The 18,445-nt window shown below is 31.8% G+C and overlaps 2 protein-coding genes and 1 long non-coding RNA gene across 5 annotated transcripts; 1 reads left to right on the top strand and 2 right to left on the bottom strand.

Annotated features, from left to right (window-relative positions):
- Nucleotides 1–5,584: 5,584 nt before the first annotated feature.
- On the bottom strand, nt 5,585–6,977 carry LOC128283707 (uncharacterized). Its single transcript, XR_008274116.1, has 2 exons — nt 6,100–6,977; nt 5,585–5,894 (listed from the first exon to the last, which is right to left on the bottom strand). It is a non-coding gene; the product is annotated as an uncharacterized LOC128283707 (long non-coding RNA).
- Nucleotides 6,978–10,108: 3,131 nt separating this feature from the next.
- On the top strand, nt 10,109–13,105 carry LOC108471300 (pentatricopeptide repeat-containing protein At5g39680). Of its 3 annotated transcripts, none has more exons than XM_053022401.1 (2): nt 10,109–12,607; nt 12,739–13,105. In XM_053022401.1, the coding sequence occupies exon 1, from the start codon at nt 10,360–10,362 to the stop codon at nt 12,469–12,471; it is 2,112 nt and encodes a 703-aa protein (XP_052878361.1). In that variant the 5' UTR covers nt 10,109–10,359; the 3' UTR covers nt 12,472–12,607; nt 12,739–13,105. The 3 variants fall into 3 exon arrangements, with proteins under 3 accessions (XP_052878361.1, XP_017628428.1, XP_052878360.1); XM_017772939.2 differs by having other exon boundaries at nt 12,706–13,105; XM_053022400.1 differs by having other exon boundaries at nt 12,691–13,105.
- A 157-nt stretch (nt 13,106–13,262) lies between these two features.
- Nucleotides 13,263–14,010, bottom strand: LOC108471301 (probable calcium-binding protein CML46). Its single transcript, XM_017772940.2, has one exon. The coding sequence runs from the start codon at nt 13,895–13,897 to the stop codon at nt 13,304–13,306; it is 594 nt and encodes a 197-aa protein (XP_017628429.1). The 5' UTR covers nt 13,898–14,010; the 3' UTR covers nt 13,263–13,303.
- Nucleotides 14,011–18,445: the final 4,435 nt, after the last annotated feature.

The following is an 18,445-nucleotide window of genomic DNA, read 5'->3' as shown; positions in this document are numbered from 1 at the left end:
AAAACAAAAATCAGAAAAAACTGAAAATATTTTTCAAAAAAATTTGTACGCTCAAACAAATGTAGCCTAAATATTCACGTCTTTCTCAATTATTGAAAACATTATTCTCAAAATCATGCTTTATTAATTTTTAATGTACTTGCATTGACCAAAATTAAAGTTAAAGATCTTTTTAAATAATAGAAAACGAAAATAGTTTTAAGATAAATTCTTACCTAACTATTTCCACGTGAGGGCCATACTCTGTTGATTGTTATCAAACACAAAGACTGAAATACCCTTGTGTTATTGTTGTAAACATGAAATTGACAAGGACCTTGTTGGAAGTGAGAACATAGTTTTATGCCATATAATAAAAATTATCCTTTTTTTCCTGATACAGACAAGCTTATTTCCTTTTATGGAAAAAGAAATAAATTATTTGAAAGTGAACCAAAGTGCGGGTGAACGGAGGTGGCCAATTCGAGGAATTTCATCTATCTTGGCAACTTTCATGATCCAACGGCTAATACTTTATTTGAAGTCAAAGTTTGACATCTGCTGTGCCACGTAAGATGTGAGAAAAAAATAAATAAATGTGGAAAGTACAGTTAGATTTAATAATGTGTGTTGACATGTAAATTAATTAAGAGATGGTACATTATTGCTGTCTAAATAATTAAATCTTAATTAGTGTATAGAGATACGGTTAAGTGAAGCTCCAGCTGATAGATTTAGAGTCTATTTTAAGAAGGAAGGAATGGCCTAACTTCAAAAATATTTCTAAGTTAGACATTTACTTTCAATCATTGTTGGATCTCAAGTGTTTGATTTCAAATTCACTTTCTATGCCTCATACTTATAATTCCATACAATCAATTACTACGTATTTAAGATATGGGATTTGTGTATAAGGTTTAGGAGTAGACAAGGCCAACGCCCTTCAAGTTTTTTTTATACAATGTCTAAACGATAATGTGATTCAACGGATTCTAATCTATGTCCTATTACACTGACAACAACACTGATACCAACTGAACTATGAATCAATGGACACTCAAAATTTATTGTTATTCTTGCTTGTTGGTTGTTTCTATGGTTGTGCGAGTGTGTTTTTCTTTTAAAAATAAATTTTGATGATCTCATTTTTTAGTATGTTTTTTGCATTTGAATGAAGTGATTGGAAGTAAAATGTTTAAATTGATAAGTATAAATCACGGTGGATTCAGAATTAACTACACAATATGTGTGACAAGTTCTTATTGATTAACAAAAAAGTATATTCTCAATTCAATCCAAATGTTGACTATTGAATTGTCATTACAAACACCTGATACTTGTATTCCGACATAAGATTTCAATAGGAGAAATAAAACACATACTTCGAGAAACGTCCTAATTTTTATTTTAATATTTAAAATATAATTAAGGTCCTTAATTATTAGGGTTAGGCTACCCTATATATAGTGTTTAGCATTTAATTACGCAGTTAACAAGCGTTTCACCGTTGTTGGGGAAAAACTATCAATCCAAATTTTTTTTTTAAAAAAAAAAAAGAAAAAAAAAACACACACACACGTGGAAAAGATAGGGAAAAAGAGATGCAATAAAATATTTAATAACTGAGAATATTAGGCATGGTTTTACAGGAAGTCCTTTATTGAGGTGTTTAAACAAAGAAGGAAATACATAAAAAAGAAACTTGATTGTTCAAAGATTGTAACTTTATTATATTGTTTGAAGATATGAAGCAAATAATGATACAAGCGATGATCTTCATTTCACAGTCTAACAATAATTATACATGATTAGGAAAGTGGCAACATCACACACACACTACTAATTAAAATAAAATTAGACAAGGCAATCACCTTACTTTTCATATTGCCAAATAATATGATGATAATATAAATAATTAAGTTTTAATGCGATTATAATAAGATAACACCTTCTAGACATAACATACCAACACATGATGTAATAGATTGAAGGGAAGGATGTGGTGGAAGTTGCAACCAACTAAAGGAGCATGCTAGATCTTGGTTGGTCTATTTAATAACAACCCTACTATAATATAATAAAGATTTGATTGATTTGTTTAATTCCACTGTGAATGGCATGCCATTTGTTTATCATTCAACATTCATTCGCCGGATGCCTTACTTTTAATTTCACTAATATTATATTGCACTTAAATTTGTTTTGGGGTGGGGTCGCTGCTTCCATTTTTTTACTCTCGCCTCGTTTTTACTTCAGACCAATCGCTCTGACTCCATCTCACTATGCAGATTCATTTTTTTAAAATACTATTAATATTTCTATATTTTTTTGATTAAATTTAAATTATTTTTTTTATTATTAATAAATAGCACTCTTGGCACAACCGATCCATCTTATCAAACTAACCTTTGAACAAGTATAATTGCAATTAAAAGAATTTTATCTGATAGGAAGGAATGAATTGATTTTCTTTCAGAAAATTTATCTTACTAAGTCATCGTAAATTATTTATATTTAATTAAAATATTTATTAAGTTTGAATTCAAGTTTAGTAATATTTTATTTATGAGTTTTTTAATTTAAATATATATTTTAAATATTTACGTTATTGTTTTTAATATATATTATTAACCCTAAGTTTAATTTTCAAATTGGACTTAAAGTTGAGTTTGAACTTAAATATGTAAGAGTTTAATCAAGCTCAAACTTAAAAATAAATGTCAAATTGAGCTTTAAGTCAATTATTAAACTTTGAATTTCGAGTTGGACTTGAGCTTGAGCTTGAGCTTAATTCAATTTGATTACAGCTCTATTTATATATAGTCAACTTGTTTATGTCTTTTTATTTCTTTTTAATAAAGGGCCATGAGCTGAATGATCTACTCAACTCAACCTGACTTAGGATTGAACAAAATTTTTTATCCTTAAATTAGTTCATTTCAAATTTAAATTAAAAAATTAAAGATTTTTATTTAAATTTAATTATAAAATATTATAGATATATAAATATAAAGTTATATAATTTAATATTTTTTAAATAGTGAAATTATATTCTTCAATAAACTAAATTGAACTCTATCTTGAGTTTTTATTAAAATCTAGCTTTTTATTTTGGAATGTTATCATATTGATAAAAGAAAGTGTTCGAAAATCTTGTAAGTGATTGAATTGATTTTTTTAAAAAAATCTACAATAATAAATTAATATTAATATTAAGAATAGTTGTAGAATTTATTTATTGCTATATATGGTCTATTTGAAAATATTTTATTTTATTTTTAAATTAAACTAAAAATAAAAGATTGGATTCAATATTTTATTCCTTGGTTGGGTCTAGTTAGGCTGTGGTCATCAAAAGTTAATTTTGTAGCGTCTAGAGTCTAAAATCTTAGACATCTAACTTTGACTTTCATGGGGGCCTAACATCTAGCCCATACCAATTTCATTTGCTAATGATCAGCTTCCCAATTTCTTTTTCAGATCAAAGTTTCGGTTGAGCAAACCTTAAATACATTTTACATTATAAAAATTATTTTTATTTTAATAATATAATGCAAAATTTTGATATTATTTTAAACAATTTTGTCATGTACATGAGCTTTTAGATGAATGCAATGCACTCCTAACTGAGCAGAGAAAATTTTACTCTTCATAACCTTACTCATGAATATCTTTTTATTATATAATAACGAATCTTATGGAAGTATACCGATATTTTGACACAGATTATGATTGTAGCACAAGTGTCTTAATCACTATCGTGCCAAACATTTACCATTCAACCTATCTAGTGTTTATCTTAGTCTACAAAAATGACATTTAGGCAGAAAATTTTAATTAATAAAATAGCTGAAATCGGCACCTAAGGCAACCAACTTCGTCTTCGGCATCTACAAGTGCCGTCTTATGTGTATCCATGTTTTAAGGCTCAAATGCGAAATGGAAAAATATCATAAATAGTCTGTCTTTATATTTTACCAAACTTTCATGATTACTAATTTTAGTTACTTTCAATTATTTTTTTCTTGTTTCAATACAGTACTAATAGATTTCAAGCCAAGACTTTAGTGGGAAGTTTAAGTAAATATGATATTTATTGTTTCTTTTTAAGATTTATCTTGAATTTTTGATAAAAATATGGGGGACCATTTGTCACATTATTCTTTTCTTTTACTTGATGTAAGAACAACTTGTTTCTATGCTTTGGACTAAAATGAAGCAATATCACAAATGGTCCCTCAATTTTATCAAAATTTTAAGATAAATTCTTTAAAAAAGAATAAATTAATAAAATAAAAGGCATATTTACTTACAGTTCCCACCAAATTCTTGGCTTGAAACCTATTAATATTGTATTGAAACTGAAAAAAACAAATTGAAAGTAACCATCATGAAAATTTGATAAAACATGGGACTATTTATGATTCTTTTTTTTTTCAAAAAAAATTGAAAGTAACCATCATGAAAATTTGATAAAACATGGGACTATTTATGATTCTTTTTTTTTATTCATTTTGCATTTGAGCCTAAAAATATATATAAAGGATGGCACCTGGAGGTGCTGACTTTGAAAGTTGGCTGCTCTGGGTGCCGACTTCAACTATTTCGTTAATTAATTTTCAAAATAATTTCTTTATTTCATTTATAAGAGAAAAAAAAAACCTACTTACAATTCTTTTTCTTCAATTTACATCATGAATAATCTACTGAACAATTATAATTAATTAATCTAGACAAATATACAAAAGATCTCATACATTTATAAAAAGTGGTACTTGAATATAAAATCTTAAAATTTTCCAATCCTCAACAGTTTGATGGAGCCAAGGCCATGGCATTTATAACGATACAAAAGTTAGAATACTTTTTTTTTAATTTTTATAGAAATTATTTGATGCACGTAAGTAAATAATAACGTGACACGTTATCATTAAAAAACTTTTAAATAAATACTAATAACTTTATTTAAACTTAATTAATTATAATTATAGTTTAAAATAATGAATTTAAAATTTAATTATGTTTAAATAAAATTATCATATTCTCTCTTAATTTTACCATTTAATAATAAAGTGTCAATGCAATATTAATTTTTAAAATTCATAAAATCTTTCTAGTAACCAAATTAAATTTGTAATGGTAATGTTTGTCAAGTAGCTTAAGAGAGTGATTGTTCCCCTCAAGACCAAGACAATGGCGACAAATATTTTCAAGGGAGATCCACCATTATAATACAACCCCTTAATAGTGACAAAGCCCTTTTATGCTAGGTGAAGCCAAAAATGTACCACCTCTCATAAATATATCTTAATTACAACTATCAAGGAATATTCGTTTTTTTGAGAATTAACCTTAATTAATCCATACCATTATTTTAAGAAAAAGATAGCATTATGCCCAACTATTTTATCATTAGTAAAAAGTAAATAAATGAGACTGACGCATCGATGATCTAAGTTATGAAAACAAGTATAATGTTTCGACCCTTAAGGAAAATGTTGAAATTATGAATGCAATTCACAATTTGCCTTATTTTATTGTTTGATGAAAGTTAGAATTTCCAAACAGTTAACACTGTTTGACATTAACACTACCATGATTTCAATTTAGCAGAAAATGACAACACTTTCCAACCTTTCTGTCCTTTTCTAAAAAAAATGCCAAACTATAGGTGTTCTGTGCCATGTACAATGTCTATAATATAGCACGGATGTATTAATATTTCAACTTTCCTACCATATTAAAAGAAATGATTTATTTATATTTATTATTCATGTGAATTTTTGCACCGCTAAATATGAATATAAAATACTTGAAATTAATATCTTTATGTACAAATATATGCTTTGTTATGTTGATCTGGAATCGATACATGAGCTTTACTAAGCAAACAAGGAAATGGAACAAATTGAAACCTGCAAGAGAGAAAGGTTAAGATAGTAGTAGGGAAAGTAAGGTGTCCATGGCTAAGCTCGAGTAGATAATTTAATTAGTAATTCAATAATTTAAAAAGGTATACTGAGTTGAGTTTAGATAATTAAGAATAAAAGGTAAATAAAGTAGGATAGAGATTGCAACATAGGCAAAAGTAAAAATATGAGACTAGACATTCTGATTTACCTTGAAGCTAAGGGTTTTGTTGCGTTTATGGAGCAGTTCATCAGCACCCAAGGATTCAGTTCTATTTTTGTATTTTCATCGTAAATCTAGAATGAGAAAATGAGACAATGATATAGCCACAGATGACTTGCCGATCAATTAACATTTATTATAAATTAATTGATGACAACATATATAGGTTTTAGCTTTGTGATCTAACTTTTAGCTGCTTATTTAGAGAGCATGATTTATGTTAAGTGGAAGTGAGCCGGCAAGTCATCCTTGGCTGTATCACATATAGATAGATAACCTCGTTTCCACATGCAAGACTTTAGATGAAAAACACTGCTACATGATATGCCAATCATTGATCTCTAAACCAATGAAATAGAACCCAGAATCCTAAGACAAAGATGAAGAGATGTAGGAACTTTCCCAAAGGAGACAAGATATATATAAAACAAACAAAAAGAAAATAACAGCATCATTGAAAGAAAGAAAGAAAGAAAGAAGGAAGCAGCGAAGAAGAAGTGGGGATTGGAGGAGAAAGGTGGTGGCTTTTATAAAGAAGAGTTGGAGGTTTAGAGGGATGGGGATGTGCAGTGAAAGCAATAATAATGGGGCTTCCTTTTACACTAGGAAGGCAGCTTTAGAACTGACTCCAAGGTGTTTTGGTTGTCCGTTAGGGTATAAGAGGGAAAAGGAGTAACTGGGAGAGGCGATGGAGCAGTGGGGGTTGGATGTGACTTTGCATGGATGAGGTCCTAAAACCAATAGATTTTTATGCCTAACATGCATCATCTGTCTTTTTCATCTATGCTCTGACTAGTTTTCTGAGTTTTTGTTCTCAACCCTCATTTATTACACATACAAATATCTCCCACTTTCCATAAATTAGAGATGATGAAAGAACAAAGACGTTACTAGTGTCTTTTAATAATATTTTAGTTAAATTATGAATTTTATTTATGAAATTATCAAAAGTTAGAAAATTTTATTCAATTTTTTATTAAATATCAATTAAATTCTCTTACATCTATATACCAATTAAAACTTCAATAAAACCAGTTTTAATATTATTTATTAGGTTGGATTGATAATATCATTAAATTTAAAATATCAAAAAGTAATAAAATATCAAAGATAAAAATAATAAAATAAGCCCGAGTTTAAGAATTTGATCCAAAAAATTCAAGCTCAAACATAAAAAGGCTCAAATTCACAAAAGCCCAAATAAAAAACTGAATCAATTCCAATAATAAAATAAAATAATTAAATTATAATTAAATATTTTTATGAAAAGCTTTAATTATTAATTTAATTCAAATATTTTCTTAATAAATTCACTAATTATTTTGTATATAATGAAATAATATATTTTTAGAAAATGATATTACCTTCGCACAAACACAAAAGCTCTATGAGAATTGGTATCTGATTTTGAAGTTATTTTTTTAATTTGTGATTACATTTAACTTCTTATTCTTGAAATGCAGAATTAGATTGGGTCATTTAATTCCTAATTTAGATGATTTAGTTCTAAGTTTTATTTATATATTATCAAATAATGTATCAAATGGATGGGATTGTAAAGTTGAATACAAGGTGGGCTGTTTTTTGAGGGGTGGCATACAAACAAGATGGGCAATGAATTGCTGGATATAATCGGTATTTGGGTTTATACTCAGTCTTTGATGCTAAACTGTAGGAAATTTTAGATGGCCTAACATTTGTTTAAAGGGAGGGATACAAGAAGATTTTCATTCACACAAATAGTTTGGAGGTGATCAAAGTTTTTCAAGGCATCTATACGACTGAGTTAACTTCAGTCTTGGGTAGAAAAATCCATATAATCTTATAAGTTACGGAACAATGGGAAATCAAGCATATACCCCAAGAGAGAAATCAAATTGCAAACAGCCTTGCAAAAATAGCTTCAAAGAGAAATTCAACTCTTCAAGTATTTCCAAAAATTCCATAAAAGATAGTAGTGATTATTAGAGTTTCAAATTTTCTGATTATAACTGTTTAATATGAGTTGTTTGTCTTTTTCACCAAAAAAAAAAATGAAATGTAACATAAAACTAAATCCAAATGGTACTCGGAGATTAAAGTGAAAATAATTCAAACTCAAAAAGATCTAAGCTTGAAATAGCTTGACATGAACAACTTGATTGACTTAAATCAATTTATTTATATATATATTGGATAAATATAATTATTTGTGTATATAATATGCAAACGTAAAATGCTAGTATATCAATAATTATATTAGTTATTTATGAAAATTGAATCAAATTAACATGTTGTATAAAATTGTACAAAATCAAAGATCATGTATTATATTGCACATTGAACCAAAGTTCATATGTAATTTTGGTATCTATCCATAATTTAAACTATTGAAATTTATAGATAAATAATATCATATTATAAAATATTTAATTATTTTATATTAGATGAATTAAAATAATTAATCATGTATTTTTTATATAATCACAAATATGTTAAAGGTAAATTTATTAATTCATTCAATAAATGGAACCATACAATTTAGAGGAAAAAAATAGTAAACACTCATCATAGATGGTGAAGGACAAGCTCCACCAACACAATAAAGGCTTTAGCCTCAACATCAATAGAACATTATGACACGTTGACAATTGACTTTATCACAATTCAAGAACGACATATTTGGAGTGATTGCAAACACTAAATATGATAAGGAAATCAACCTCGAATGGTCCAAAGCGGTGAGCAAAAATCGAGTATTCGCCAAACTAGAAAGGACAATAACAAAATCATCCCTAAAATCACTTGTAAAACTAAAATTAAATGCATAAGAAAAACTAAAAAACATGCTACGAGAGCAGACAAAAAATTCTAAAACTGAAGACTTATTAAACAATAGAAAAATAAACAAAAAATATGTATAAAACTTAAGACAACACCGGTTGAAATCGACACTTGAAATCATTTATTATTCTAAAATACTCTCAAAAACAAAAATAGGTTAAGAAGTTGACGAAGAGCCACCCACTTTCCAACTACTGGTGGCCGGTGGAAATTTAACGAATGACAGGCACCGTCATCTGTCCATCACAACTTGTGACGACAACAAAAATACTCACAAAATAGATTTGCAAACTGAAAAGAGAGAATAAACGTGTGGTGGTTGAGAAGAAGGAAGAAAGAAAGGGTTGATAGGAGAGGAAAAAGGCAGACGATAATCGGCTCGAAGATTGGCACCGTCGCTGAACAAAACAAAAAGATAAAAAGCAAACGGCTTAAAGAAAAAAAGAGATAATTTTTTAGTGTTTTTTCAATTCATTAAGAGTTTATATTTAAATAATAGCTATTATTATGAATAAAATGAAATAAAACATATAGTTATTTAAATAAAATAAATAATCATGTAAACATACGTTGTGTTATTAGGTTAGGTGAGTGAATTTAATCACAAAATCATTTTCATCAATTACTTACTCTCCTTTCTCTTAATATTGAATAATTATTTAATGTGTAATTAAATTATCATAGAAAAAATAGATTTAGAATTGGAAAAAATTTAATACAAGATAATTTATGAATCGGAATAATCTAAACTATGACTAATTAAATTGAAATTCACACGTGGTAATAATTTATGGTGAAATTAAAGACCCAAATATTTTAATTACATATGGTGGATTTCAATTTAGATACTTCAAATCTTAAGTTTTTGTACTAAGTTTTTAGATTTTTTAAAAAATTTGAAACTTAATTTATATGTTTTTATTTTAGGAATTTAATCCCTTTACTTTTTAGATTGTAAAATTTAGGTTTAACTGTTTATATTGTTAATATTTTTGTTTGATATTTTGAAATAAAAAATTCAATCTGTAATTAAAAATGACATGATAATTAATTTGAATTTAATAAAATTTGTAATTAAAAGTAAAGAGACGGAAATTTAAAAATAAAATTTGAAAAGGTAAAAGGAATTGTGGTGAATCACGAAATAGTAATTTCATTTGGAAAACATAAGTTGGACTGGTTGAACTCAAAAAAAAAAAAGAAAAGTGGTGTGATGCGCGGGGCTAGTACAGGGTAAATTTATTGAGTGGAACAAATAACTTGATATTTAAATAAGCTAAAACATCATAAATATATATATTGAAAGGATCCTGAGACAGAATTTTAAAAAAGAAATCATGAACACATCAAAATCAATCACAAAAGATCCGGGGATGGTAACAAAAGACAGTGGAGCTGTTTAAGAAGAAACCCAGCCAAAAGAAAATGCGCGCTCTAAAACCAGCAGGTAACCAAGTGGCGCAGGTTTTATTCAAACCAACTACCTTTGTACACCTTAACCACATAATTAAGCTTCTAAAAGTATCATCTGATACAAACAACTTAATATTAGCCAAAATACTCCATTCCCATTTACTAGTAACCAATCAAACCTCCACTGGATCTAACATAAACCCATTAAACTCCTTAATCAATATCTATGCCAAAAGTAACCGAATTTCGGTTGCCCAGAAAGTGTTCGATAGAATGCCTGAGAGAAACTTGGTTTCTTGGTGTTCCCTTATGGCAGGATATTTGCAAACCGGGTTTCCATTGCAGGTGTTAAAGTTGTTCAAAGATATGACTTTGGTGGATAGTTTGAGGCCTAATGAGTATATTTTCGCGGTTGTTTTTTCAGCTTGTTCTGACGGTGGGAAGGCTTTAGAGGGTAGACAGTGTCACGGTTATGTGGTCAAGTCCGGGTTGGTTTTTCATCAATATGTTAAGAATGCATTGATAAATATGTATTCAAAGTTTTCTGATGTTAAAGGAGCTATGAGGGTTTTTAGTTTAGTGCCTGGTTATGATGTTTATTCATATAATGTAGTTCTAAATGGACTCGTGCAACAAGGGTTCTTGAATGAAGCGATTCAAGTTTTGGAAAGGCTGATGGGAGAGAGTGTAGAGTGGGATAGTGTAACTTATGTTACTGTCTTTGGACTTTGTGCTTGTCTTAAGGATTTAAAGTTGGGCTTGCAAGTGCATTGTAGGATTTTGACAAGTGATGTGGAGTTGGATGTTTTTGTTAATAGTGCAATCATTAATATGTATGGGAAATGCGGCAAGGTTATCAATGCCAGGAAAACTTTTGATTGGCTCCAAGTTAAAAATGTGGTTGTATGGACTGGAATCATGGCTGCCTACTTTCAAAATGGATGCTTTGAGGAAGCACTAAATCTGTTTTCTGAGATGAAAATTAATGATGTTTCACCTAATGGGTTTACTTTTGCGGTTATGTTAAACTCTACTGCAGGATTGTTCGCACTAAGACATGGAAACGTACTATATGGAGAAATTGTAAAGTCAGGTTTTAAGGACCATGTTATCGTTGGAAATGCTTTGATCAACATGTATGCTAAGTGTGGCGACATTGAAGCAGCAAGTAAAGTTTTTTTAGATATGATGTATCGAGACTGCATTACTTGGAATGCGATGATATGCGGGTTTTCTCATCATGGGCTAGGAAAGGAGGCTATGGCTTTGTTTCATGACTTGTTGGCTGCAGGAGAATGTCCTAACTATGTTACCTTTGTGGGGGTTCTTTCTGCTTGTAGTCATCTTGGTCTAGTAAAAGAAGGTTTATACTACTTGAACCAATTCATGAGACAGGTTGGAGTAGAACCCGGGTTGGAGCACTACACCTGTGTTGTTGGTCTGCTGAGCAAGGCTGGACTTCTTGATGAGGCTGAGGAACTTTTGAGGTCTATACCAGTAGAATTGGATGTCATTGCTTGGCGTACATTGCTCAGTGCCTGTCATGTACATCGGAATTATGGTTTTGGAAGGCGCATAGCAGAATTTGTGTTAGAGATGGACCCTAATGATGTGGGAACATATACACTATTATCTAATATTTATGCAAAGGCAAAGAGGTGGGATGGAGTAGTGAAGATCCGAAAATTGATGAGAGAGAGAAATATCAAGAAAGAACCTGGTGTAAGCTGGATAGAGATAAGAAATATTACCCATGTTTTTGTTTCAGATGACTGTCAACACCCAGAGTCAACTCAAATTTATGAGAAAGTAAAAGAACTTTTAGCCAGGATTAAGCCACTGGGATATATACCAGATGTTACTGCAGTGTTGCATGATGTGGAGGAAGAGCAGAAGGAAGACTATCTTAGTTATCACAGCGAGAAACTGGCCATTGCATATGGACTCATACATGCTCCCTTAGAGGCACCTATTCGTGTGTTTAAAAACCTTAGAATGTGTGAAGATTGCCACTCAGCTGCAAAACTTATTTCTAAGCTCACAAACAGTATGATCATCGTGAGAGATGCAAATCGCTTCCACAGTTTTCAAAATGGATGCTGTTCATGTGCAGATTACTGGTAATAGATTCACTGACCATTACTCTTGGATGGATGGAGAACAAAATTTGTATGTCCTATAGCTTACAGGACAAAGACTCCACTCCTATCTTCAAGACAGCCAGGGATCGTTGACTCTCATTCTTTTTACCTGGATCCCTGTAAGTCTCTCAATGGATGATCTTAAAACGGTTTTAGAGCATGCCTTTATTATAATTTATATTTACAAATAACTTATGAATAGATTTATTTTCTTTAGGTCATTGATTCCAATGTCAGGCTTTATATCCAGTTAAATAATGCCCCAGTCCTACCTGTGCGGTTATATCTTTAAGGCCATGCTCCTCTTAGCTGACGTTCAAGTACATGTATGAATGCAAGAATCAGGAACTGGAGATCGAAAACCGGCCTTTTACCATATGCCAAACTAAGTTAGATGCAAAGTGTTCCTTCCTCTGACGGATTTCAATTCTTGCTTCTGGAAACAAATTTATCCTCTAAACTTTTTAGAACCTTCATCTGTTGGCTTCCTTTTCATGTTCACTTATTGTTGCTTTCTGTAGAAAGAATGAATTGAGAGCGCTTTTTTTTTTTTGTATACTCATTACTCAACATTTTTCTACTTTTTCATTTTTTAAAGTATTCATGTTTGATAAATATTTACATATGTATAGAATTTTTCAAGTACTCTTCAAATACATGAGATTTTGATTCTGGCTATTAGTTTCACTTGTCAGTCTAAAAATTCATAAGCACAATTGCAACCAACAGAAACGAAAAATGAAAAAAATCAAATAAACCACATAACAAGAAATGTAAGTAAAATAATCAGTGTATCTGAATATCATTATACTGATTCAGCAAAAACTGTGCTCCATGAATTTTACAAATTCCTGAAAATCTATTCTTCCATCTCTATTTTCATCGAAGTTTCCGATCATTTTGTTACAATTATCCACTTTTAAACCTTCCTTCAAACCCAAAATACAGAGAACTCTCTGCAATTCTTGTGCATCTATAAACCCATCTCTGTTCACATCAAAGACATCAAAAGCCTCCTTCAACTCTTTCAAGCTTGGCTCTTCTTCCTCAAACAGCCTGGAAAGCTCATCAGAACCATAGGATTCCTGTAGTTCCTCACTTTCTAGGCTGCAAAAAATTCCCAGATTTCCCATAAACTTCTCCACATCTTTTCTGCAAACTATCGCACAATCTTCCTTATTATTATTAAATGAAGCCTCTTTGCTTGGACAGTCATAATTCTGGGTTTTCTCCCGATTTGAGGATGATGTCTTTGAGCTGCCATGTTTGGATTGTGGGAAAGACCAATAATATCTGGAGATGAAACTCCTAAAGCTGTCATAACATGTCAAGCTAAGAAACAACAAGATCATACTGATATCAATCAATGGAAAAAGGGTATAGTTTGAGTTTGGTGATGATGTCTCCATTATGTAAGAGTAAGACCAAAAAACTAAAACTATTTTGATTTACAAATATGTGATAGAAAGTGTAAAAAAAATGAATGAATTTTGATGAAATGGTGAGGTTGGGAACGGGGTATTTGAAGGCACAGAGATGTTAGACCTGGTCAAGTTTTCAAAGGGCGGTTAAGAGAAGGGGAAGTTGCCTATGGTGCAACCAAGAGACCACCTAGGAAACTTGGTATGGGGTTCGGCCTTGGCTACCTCTTTGTCGCGTCTTTTATTTTACTTGGAATGTGTGTCGTTTCTTGCTTGGAACATGCAGCCGGCTATGTTGTTGGAAAAGCGCTTTGTGAATGGACTTTTATTTGTTTTTTTAGGATTATCAAATTTCTTGGAAGTGATTATGAAATATTGTAGGCGGTTTATTACTTTTTCCCTTTTCCACTACCCATTGACTTGTTCTGGGATTTTTATTTTACAGTGAAATCATATGTACATTTTTTTTTAAATTTTAAAATTGATACCCTAGGAACCATGTCAACGCCCCTTTTCTGGCCCTTCATTGGGGCTAGTTACTCTAATTTTAAAATTTTATGAAACTTCTAATTTAACTGTATTAAAAAAAAAAGCCAGAGATTTGGATAATGATTCACATAATAGTGCGCAAAGAACTGTAAAGAAAACTTTATGATATTTTTAGTAGAGTAGACAAGATCCCTTCTCAAGAATTAAGAAGGGCCTTGGCACGTTTATGGTTCAAATCTCATTATAGTCGACCACTTGAGAAGCATGATAACTTTCTAAATAGGCAATAATGGGATAGAGATGTGATAGATAAGGTTCCACGTATAAACCATGTAAGAAAATATTCTCAACACCTATACTTGATGAAGTAGATCAAAGGAGTTTTCATGTGTTATGCTGGAGATTTACCCTGGCAAAGTGTTGCTCTTGGCGAGATCAAGGTGCTTGAGGTTGTTGTAAGGCGACATTGTGGTGGAAAAGCCTAGACGGCAAGGCATCTATAACAAGTGCCTCCCCCTCGAGTGTTATAAAGTGACATTCCAGCGTGTAAAAGTAGTGGCACATATGCCCATTAATACCATTTAAGGCTTGGATTCAAACCCTACCAATGACAAATGGATACCATTTTCGATTCAATAAGATATAAAACTTCGACTCCATCTAAAAATATCATTGACTTATTGAGGTATCTACCGATTCCAAATGTAGATACTTCAAAGATTTGTTCAAATGTTTCCTAGACAAATTTATAAATCTATTGATGGATAAAATAGAATTTGAAAGAATTAAAAATTTTAACATCATGATTAAAGTTGTAGTTTAAATGGTAAATGTAATATACAAAATAAATTATTTGCTTGCGGTGTTGGTATATGCAAATATTGACTCCGTAAAACAACTAATAGACCGACTAATAATAAATAATTAATTAAATAAATTAACTCCTCGAGTCAAAGTGCGAGATAATTTTATAACAGATTCTTCCAACCTTTTTGGTCTCATGGATCCGGTTATTGTGCGTCTATAAATATTTATAAGATAATTTAAAATATTATACTCTGTTAATTTCTTTTCATTTATATATAATTTCTTATAACCACGATAATTTATATTTATTTAAATTTTAAGTGATATAATCGTATGTTTTAAATTCTAATCTTCACATCATTTATTTTTCTTTTCAAGTCCAAAGCTATATGGTAACACTAAATTTCAAAGTAGTCTTTCATTGGCAAACTGTGGTCATGATACTGTTATATAAAATTATCCAATAATTACCTCAAATTTGAGTAAGTTTGAATAAAAATTTATACTAAAAATATGAATTTAAACCAAAAAAAATGTATCACTTGACCATTGTACTTTCATAAGCAGGTAAAGAGTACATGTGTTGAGCTACCAAGGACGTAATAACCCCTAAAGAAGCTAGAGCAAGGCCTAATTGAAAATGAATCGAATTATTGATTGTGTCATAAAGACCCTTATGCCCCGCCCCAATCGTCCTCCGGAGGAATATGTGCTTCTAAAAGATCTTTTATCTGTGACCAATTCGAAGTTAGTTCTATACATGTGACCCGCTATTAGGAAAAGAATTGCAATAGCTAAATGATGGTGTGCAATATCATCAACCATAAACTTTGCGTTTGTGGATGGAATCCCCGAGAAGGGTTAGAATGGCGTTCTGATCCTTGAGAGGTACCAAATAAATGACTACTTGAATCGGGTTTTGAGCATAAAGATTCCATGACCGAAAAATTGGGCCTAACCCTTGGGGATGCGGTAATACATCTAAGAAATTATTCCATCGAACATATTCCCCGGGATCCGTGAATAGCGACATGGACTAAGTGCCTGTCCAAGCCAAGGAACTTACTCCGAATAGTCCGACAAATGATGATTGAGACGAGATTCGCGTTTTGAACCACTTAAACGCTTCGGTTTCCATTTCGGTTGTAGGTGTAACCAACCCGCTATTAAGGATAGAGCGAAAGAAATAATAGAAAAGGGCTCCAGATAAAGATCTTCATTAGTACGTAACCCGATTGTATACCACCACCGATAAACACCGAGTAAGCGATATTCACTGGACCAGAGCGCCCTCTAGTAAAAGCTTCCACCGCGGTTGACCAAAATGAGGATCCCAAATTGCATGAGCAATCGGCCTTACATGTAAAGGATCCTGTACCCATGCCTCAAAATTTCCCCCAAGCTACATGAAACAGATTTAGGAAGTCCACGAAAAATTATTGCTAATTGCCAAGTGAGAAGCAAAATATTACGATAAAGACGTTCCTCATAATATCATCATGACTCTCGAAGTCATGCGCGGTAGCAATACCAAACCAAATCTGACGAGTAGTGGGGTCTGAGCTAATCCTTGGCTAAACCTTGGAAATCTTAATGCCATAATGCCTTTCAAATCCTCCTAGCCATTATCCTCTCGCAATAATTCTTGCTAAGAAGAATGCCCATGTTGTGGCAATTCCACCCGAAGGTAATGGGTTACCCTACAAAGACGTCCTTGTACAATGCTCAAGGCTCTAAGTTGAGTAGCAAGAGCAACTTTTAATTTATTATGAGCCCAAACGATGGATTCAATAAGTTCTTGCCAATAACCACGTCCATTGAATAGAAACATTAAACTAAAAGCCCATAAAAATGAGCACCTAAGAAAAGAAGGCCATATGCGGATAATGAAGAACCATAAGATGAATTACAGGATGCTTGTGCCCATAAGAAATCGCGTAGCCACCCATTAATAGTAATAGAACTCTGCAAAATTTCTTCCGTGATATGAGTTACCACCCTTGATCACTTATAGTACCCCAAACATCATTGCATTTTCCAACCGAAATGGAATATTACTACCGAAATTGAATTGTACATCCGAATAGTCCTAAGAAGACATGATCCCAAGCGGATACTTGACATGTCCCCCTCTTCCGGGCCCGTCACAAGGGAAACAAAACCGAGATTTGCTTTATCCGGTATCAAACGCGAGCTGCGAGCATATAGAACACCTTCGGGAGTATCAATACCGTCACATGAATCGTAAATGCATGAATGTGATGGACCAAAAATCTGCGGTTCCTAATGGAATAGGTAACAAAGCAACTTTGCCCCCATCGCCACTAAATCACCGCCTCCCAGTGTCAAACGGGTGCTCATTGTTGCACTGGAGCCGTTACACCAAAAGCTAAAGTATGGGTATTTTGTATCCATTGAACAAAGACGGGTTGTAATTGTATAGCGGTATCTGAAAACATATCTTGTGGACGCCTAAAGCGCTCATGGTATCATTATGAATATACAAACCAAAAGCTGTGAAAGCCTAGAAATATACATACCCAGTTGAGATGTGATATGATTGCATTACGATGCCTAAGGACACGATCTAATAGATCGTTGTATCGAGTAGTTGGATCATAGTCTCTTACCATAAAATGGTCGCATCTTGTGACACCCACTATCGAATCCACCAATCCACATGTGATGTGTGAACAATGACATTGTGTACCATAGTCGATAGCTAGATATGGATAAGGGGCATGGAATACATATGGTGAGCTACAACAATGATTAAAGAGCCTAACATAGCTAAGTTAAGAGATAATTGAGCATGCCATGATGTTGTTAGGATTTCATATAGTCCTTTATGCCCTTGGCACGTAAATGGACCTTTATGAGCCTCTAAAATATCTTTTAGGCTATGCCCAATGCCCCATTGGTCTTATACATGTGACCCGCTATTAGGAAAAGAATTGCAATAGCTAAATGATGGTGTGCAATATCACCAACCATAGACCCCGATCATTGGATCTAATCCTCTGCGAAAAGTAAGAAATTCGCATATTTTGACCAATTCAAGGTAAAAATGGGGTTGCTCCTCGGCAAAATTGGGATAAAGTTGAGCCAAAAGATCATGATTCAAGATAAATTCATGGGAAGTGGGATCTCTTTAGGGTCTACTCCAGCATTTAGAAATTGGTTTATCGGTAAAGATACATGTACTTGATGCCCGCCAAGAAAGGGACTTTCCTTCAAGTG

The sequence above is a fragment of the Gossypium arboreum genome, chromosome 11 (assembly GCF_025698485.1).
Source record: "Gossypium arboreum isolate Shixiya-1 chromosome 11, ASM2569848v2, whole genome shotgun sequence".
NCBI lineage: Eukaryota > Viridiplantae > Streptophyta > Magnoliopsida > Malvales > Malvaceae > Gossypium > Gossypium arboreum.
The sequence above is the reverse complement of the archived record's forward strand: the minus strand, read 5'-3'. Positions and strand labels throughout refer to the sequence as shown.